This window comes from Chiloscyllium plagiosum, chromosome 3 (assembly GCF_004010195.1).
Source record: "Chiloscyllium plagiosum isolate BGI_BamShark_2017 chromosome 3, ASM401019v2, whole genome shotgun sequence".
Taxonomy (NCBI): domain Eukaryota; kingdom Metazoa; phylum Chordata; class Chondrichthyes; order Orectolobiformes; family Hemiscylliidae; genus Chiloscyllium; species Chiloscyllium plagiosum.
Genome location: NC_057712.1, coordinates 129,612,014 through 129,618,738, shown reverse-complemented (window position 1 = coordinate 129,618,738; position 6,725 = coordinate 129,612,014). Strand labels below are relative to the sequence as shown.

The window sequence follows — 6,725 nt, the reverse complement described above, 5'->3', positions numbered from 1 at the left end:
GCCTCACTACCTCCTCCTCGACACTGCCTCACTACCTCCTCCTCGACACTGCCTCACTACCTCCTCCTCGACACTGCCTCACTACCTCCTCCTCGACACTGCCTCACTACCTCCTCCTCGACACTGCCTCACTACCTCCTCCTCGACACTGCCTCACTACCTCCTCCTCGACACTGCCTCACTACCTCCTCCTCGACACTGCCTCACTACCTCCTCCTCGACACTGCCTCACTACCTCCTCCTCGACACTGCCTCACTACCTCCTCCTCGACACTGCCTCACTACCTCCTCCTCGACACTGCCTCACTACCTCCTCCTCGACACTGCCTCACTACCTCCTCCTCGACACTGCCTCACTACCTCCTCCTCGACACTGCCTCACTACCTCCTCCTCGACACTGCCTCCCCCTCGACACTCCCTCACTACCTCCTCCTCGACACTGCCTCCCCCTCGACACTCCCTCACTGCCTCCCCCTCGACACTCCCTCACTGCCCCACAATCAATTCTATAGAGGCACAGACAAACTCTACCCACACTCACCGCGCCTCTACAGACCCCACCACTACAGACCCCTAGACCAGCTCTAGCTGCATGCTAATATGGCCAGTTCCCATCCTCCACTAGTTTTAGCTTATCCAAAACTCCACTGTCATTATTCTCACCAGTTCCATTCAAATTAAAATTATCCAATTTACAATAAACTCCGTGGCCTCACCTTTCCATATGCCTACAACCTTCTCCACGCATAAAATACTCTCCGTTTCTGTGACATCAAGTCCTTGTACATCTTTTCCTGTCCCCAGCCTTGTCCCACTAATGAAGGTTGTTTTATTAGCTGCTTGGGCTCCTCGGATGCTGCCTGACCTGCTGTGCTTTCCCAGCACCACATTCTTGACTCTGATCTCCAACATCTGCAGTCCTCACTTTCTCTTACCCATGACCTGGGCCCACTTTCTCCAGATTCAGGTCTTCCTAAAGTGTCACTACTCTCAGAATCTTTTTCCACCATTAATGAGTCACTTCTCCTCCTCCAGCTGCCTTCCCTCTGTATTTTATCATCAACTTTATAAGTGCTGGAGGTTCTTCCATTGCAGGTAGTGACCACTCACCATCTGCGATGTTAATGCTGGGAGATGTTGATGCAGTGTTCTCGGTTTCTGGGCCATCTACGATATCCTCGGTGATGGGGTGCGTGGCCGCTGTACCAAATGACATTGATGGCGATGAGTCCTCCCCTTCCCCAGGCCCCAAGTAGTCCAATTGGCCAGGCCGCTCTGCAGGCGTGGGATTGGCTGCCACGACCCTGTCCACGGTCCGGCCAGGATAGGCCGGAGGGTTTTGGTCCTCTTGCTGGGCCTGTTCTGCTGGGGCTGTCACCTCAGGCACAGAGCTGCTATTGGTGCGGTTACAAACAGCTTCATCATAGGTGGGCAATACGACTGGAACTCCATCAACCACCACAAAATGGCGGCTACCCGAAGAGTCTTGATCACTGTTGGAAAACAAGTCAACAAGGTCAAGGTCACCTTGTTGGAGGAGATAGTGAGGTGTCAGTATTGACTTATATCATGCATGGGTCCATTACAATTACACTTGACTTTTCTAATGTTCCTGGCTCACAAACCAATACCCCCTCCCCCCCCGCTCCAAAAACCTGAGTCCATCCAAATCTCTCTGGCCACTTTCTGAACTCACACCAAGTCCCTCCATCAGCCATGCTTCCTGACCCACTGGCGTCCTTACTTGTTGAGTTGAAATCTCTATCTCTGTAATGTTGACCAGGCCTCTCCAATCTCTGCACTCCTCCAGTTCCAATTCCAGCATCTTGTGTATCCCTGATTCCCACTGCTCCATCATTGGTGACCACACCTTCATCCCCTTCAATTCCCTCCCTACCCCTCTCCATCTATTTACCTCTTTTTAAAATGTTCTTTAAAAACAACCTCTTTGACCAAGTCTTTTCCTCCTTTCCCTTAATAGCTCCCTGTGTGGGTTCATGTCAAGTTCAATCTTGCTGCTGCTTACAATGTATTCTTCAAATCACAAGAGTTTGTAATGCCAGATGTCACAGATTTATTAAGCAGGAAGCCCTTTTTAAATTTGAGCTACAGGGAGAAAACACTGGATGAACATTGTAACATTCATACAGCAGGCAGCTCCAAGAGATTGCTCCATTTCGGGTCCTACTGCTGGTAGCTGTGTTTGCTTTTGCCCAGCAATAAGGATGGAGCTTGTTACAAGCTTTCCAATACATCATTCAAAACACACCCGGAGACAGCAAAGAGCAATTGTGGGGTCACAGATAGTTGGAGAAGGAGACAAATACAGATGGAGGCAGGTGTCATGAAGAAGTTAACTGGTAAACTTCCAATCTCTTCCACCAGGCAGTAGGTACAAAAGTTTAAACAGATGTATCAACAGATTCAAGGACAGTTTCTTCCCCGCTGTAATCAGACTTCTGAATGGAGCTCTCAAATTTTTGAATGCAATGTGATCTCGCACTTTGCGTACCTTCTCTGCAGCTGTAATATTGTATTCCTGGCTCTTCCCTATTACCCTACTGCACTTGGTGTGGTACAATCTGCCTGTGCTGCACACAGAACAGAAGTTTTCACTGTACCCAGGTACATGTGACAATAATAAATCAAATCAAAAGCTGTGCAGGTGACTTAGGGCATGGATGATATGCAGTCAGAACGCAGGAAGGAGGTCCTGGAGTCAGCAGTGCATTGTTAATAGTACTGATGGGCTCAGTGAGGGGCCCAGAGATGTTGGATACCTGTGTGCAGTTAGAACGCAGGAAGGAGGTCCTGGAGTCAGGAATTACTGCCAAGAATTAGATGTTCTGGAGCAGTCAGGGCGAGGTAGATGCCTTGTGGGTGAGGGTGGACAGGAAAAGCAGTCATTGTTTGGTGCAACTAAGGCAGGTTAGAGCCCAGGAAAAAAATTCAAAGCAGTTTTAACTTGGTGAAGCGAGCTGTGTGTGAAAAGGCAGCGGTTGTGTTGGGGAGCAGTGTTTAGGAAGTTAAAGGAGCGTAGACCCACAAAGGGAAGGTGAACCAGCAGAACATGAGCTCTTGGTGAGGTAGTCCCCAACAGCTGTTTTCCAGAAAGTGTCAACACCAGACCATTGGAAAGGATTGCAATCCCTTGTGAAGTTTTAATGAGATTTCGTGATTCACGATATCCCTCACATCTCAAGGAGGGGATTGCTGAGAGATCCATGGGATCTAACTTGATTACATTCACTATTTGGTGTGTTACATTGGGTGATCAACCACAGTTTGTCTGTTACCCATATTTGCCTCATGTTGATTTCAGATGTTAGAAAATAAATCCTATCTATCCTGGAACAGTCTAAGCCATTTTTGCATGTTTGTTTGGGTAAGTTTAGTTATACTTTGTTGATTAAAGAAAACTGGCTGACTTGTTTCGAACACTAAACCAGATTAATCTGACAGCTGGATAACTGGTCATATCACCCCTCTGGTTACACTCACAATTTGTCATGACCAAGGGAGAAGTGGGACGACAGATGGTTTGGTGCAATCTCACTAGAATTGTTAAACAGATGTGTAACTGTAGTTTAACAGTACTCACTTGAAAACCGCCAATAACTGCTTAGGGAGTTTGGTATCCAAGTTTCAGACCCACTGAAACAGAGGGCTCAGGATTCTCACAGAGTCAGAAAGACTCCATGGAACTTTCAAAATGAATAGTGAGATACAAAAATGTCACTCCGTGTCCAGCAAGACTAATTTTGGAATGCTTCAGCATTATCATTTGCACTGATGTACTGGGCTCTGCCATCATTGGGAATGGGATATTTGTGGAGCCTCCTCCTCCAGGGAATTAATTGTCCACCACCATTCACGACTGGATGTGGCAGGATTGCAAAGCTTAGATCTGATTTATTGGATATGGCATTGCTTAGCTCTGCCTGTTACCTGCTGCTTATGCTGTTTGTCATCAAGTAGTCCTGTTTGGTGGATTCAACATCTCATCTTCAGGTATGCCTGGTGCTGCTCCTGGCATGCCCTCCTGCACTCCCCATTGAACCAGGGTTGATCCCCTGGCTGGATGGTAATGGTTGAGTGGGGGATATGCCAGTCTGGAACTGCCACTGTGGATGGCCCACAGCACCTTATGGATGCCTAGTCTTGAGTTCCAAATGAGTTTGAAGTCTATCCCATTTAGCACTGTGATAGTGCCACACAACATGATGGAGGGTATTCTCAATGTGAAGGCAGAACTTTGTGTACACAAGGACTGAGCCGGGTTTGTTCTTGCTAATAAAGTCATGGCCAGACTGTGAAGGATAGATTGGTGAGGATGACATGAGGTAGGCATTTTCCCACTAATTGGTTCCCTCACTACCTGCTGCAGGCCCAGTCTAATAGCTACGCCCTTGACCAGTTCAATCAGTAGTGCTGCTGCTGAGTCATCCTCAGTGCTTCCTCCAGGTGATGGTCAACATGGAGTACCACTGATTTATCAGCCAAAGGAGGGCAGTGCGTGGTAACCAGCAGGAGGTTTTCTTGCCCATGATTAGCCTGAAACCATGAGACTTCATGAGATCTGGAGTTCATGTTGAGAGTGCCCAAGGCAGCTCCCTCCTGACTGAATACCAGTGAGCCACCACCTCTGCTGGGTCTGTCTGCCAGTGGGACAAATCTCCCAATTCTGGCACAACTCTCCATGGGTTATAAGGACCTCTCTGGCCTTGACACTGTTGCTTCCAGTGCCTTGTTTCACGCCACATGTCCATCCACCTTCAATCCTTCTTGACATTTTTGGAGCTCACACAAGTGAGTTGCTGGCTGAGCCATTTCAGAGGGACAGTTAAGAGGGAACCACATTGCTGTGGGTCTAGAGTCACCTATTGGCCAGACTGGGTAAGGACAGCAATTTCATTTCCTAAAGTGGTCTTTACAAACAATCGAATGGTAGTTTCATGCTGACCATTAGATTTCAGTTACATTCCCTAGAATTTAAACTAGAACTGGGATTTGAACCTGTGTCTCCAAAGCATGACCCTGGGCTTCTAGATTCCTAATCCAGTCACATTCCCATTCCCAAAAGACATTGCTACTACTTTCCCTACTGTTAGAGACCACAGGGTTAACAGCAATTGTTGTATTACACAATTGCAACAAGTAATGGGCAACAGCAGTGAATAATCTAAAGTCGGGCAGGTAAATTAGGACAAGGTGAATTCCACTGGGAGAACAAGGAATCTGACCTGGATAAAAGTCATGCAAAACATCACAGGACAGTCCATATGAGGACAATAAGGTAAATCACTGACTCAGATAGAAAGTAGGTACATTGCAACAAGGATGAAAGACATGGAACAAAAACCAGAGCTCTTTGGAAATGTGGACGTTAGAGAACATACTGAGACCAAAACGTAAAGTAAATTCTTCAAGGGAGAGCTAGGCCACATCCATTACATTGAGGGGGAAGTGAAAAGGGAAATAAGTGGCAAAAAATTGAATGGAAGAGTAGAAATATCAGCCAACATAAAAGTGTTCCAAATATCTTCTCCCAGTACACGAGTAGTGATTGGGTGTGAGGTGGGGCAGGTACGATAGAAACAAAGAGATCGAATGAAGAGCTCAGAGACACCAGGCAAGGCTAGAATACTTAATGAGTCCTTAATATGCAAGGGCAGAAACCTTCCTAACATTTAGATTTCGATGTACACTTGCAATGCCAAGGCACACAAGGCTAGGAGCCAAGTGCTGGAAAATGAGGTTAATATAACTAGGTGGTGGTTTTTAACCAAATGGACAAGATGGCCACTGCTCCCCGGAGCTAGAAATCCTGACAGTAAAATGCAGTCCCTACTATCTGCCATGAGTTCACCTCCCCCATCTAGACAGCAGTCCACATCCCACCCCAGATGGATGTGAAGAATACCCTTCTTCTCGGCCTTGTGGCCCGGAATATGTGTAGTTCCTGAGGACCAGAGGAAGAGATTCTGCTCGAGTGCTGTCGTTTCGATGCAGCGGACGTGTGCTGGTGGGGGAGATACAAGAGGGGTCGTGTTGTGAGTCGTCGGAGCTGCTGGAGACCATCGCTGGATCGTGATTGGCTGTTGGAGGATCGTTTGGTTGTGCTGACCTGCTCTTGGTTGATCTTTATGCTGGCTTCGGCCTAACGCCAATTCAGGTACCAGCCAACCTCAGAGCTATGGCCTCAGCAGCCGCTCGCAGCCCTGGCCAGGGCATTCGCAACACAGGTCAGGGTGACTGTGAAGAAGGTGGAGGAGCACACACCAGTCGATCGGCGTGTGTCTGTGAAGAAGATTTTGTTGGAGTGCTGTGGGTTTGAAGCAGTGAGAAAAACACCTTTGACCACAAGTCCATCAGGAAGTGGTCAGCACGTAGTGTACTTGAGACCCTTCGGGAAAAGGAGAGGGCGGATCCTATCGAGCGGTTCCCTGAGCAGACTGTCAAAGCCATTTGGCAGAATGCCTCATCGCCAGAACTTTCCAACAAGCACCAAGACATGGCTTGGCTGGTGGTGAGAAGGGCTCTGCCCGTGAGATCCTTTATGCACGCCCGGACTCTCAACCACACTGCACGCTGCCCTCGAAGCGACTACGGGGGGGAGGAGACTGTCACACACATCCTTCTGGAATGTGCCTATGCAGAAGAAGTCTGGAGAGGAATGCAGTGGTGTTTGCCGAGGTTCGCCCCGAGCAGCGCCGTGACGCGG

At 48.2% G+C, this 6,725-nt stretch overlaps 1 protein-coding gene across 1 annotated transcript in view; it reads right to left on the bottom strand.

The window, feature by feature from the left end:
• Positions 1 to 1,010: 1,010 nt before the first annotated feature.
• Positions 1,011 to 6,725, bottom strand: part of LOC122540154 (sushi domain-containing protein 4-like) — a 35,196-nt gene continuing 29,481 nt past the window's right edge. Inside the window, exon 6 of the mRNA XM_043675469.1 lies at positions 1,011 to 1,494. Coding sequence (XP_043531404.1) covers positions 1,011 to 1,494 — 484 coding nt within the window. The remainder of the gene's footprint in view (positions 1,495 to 6,725) is intronic.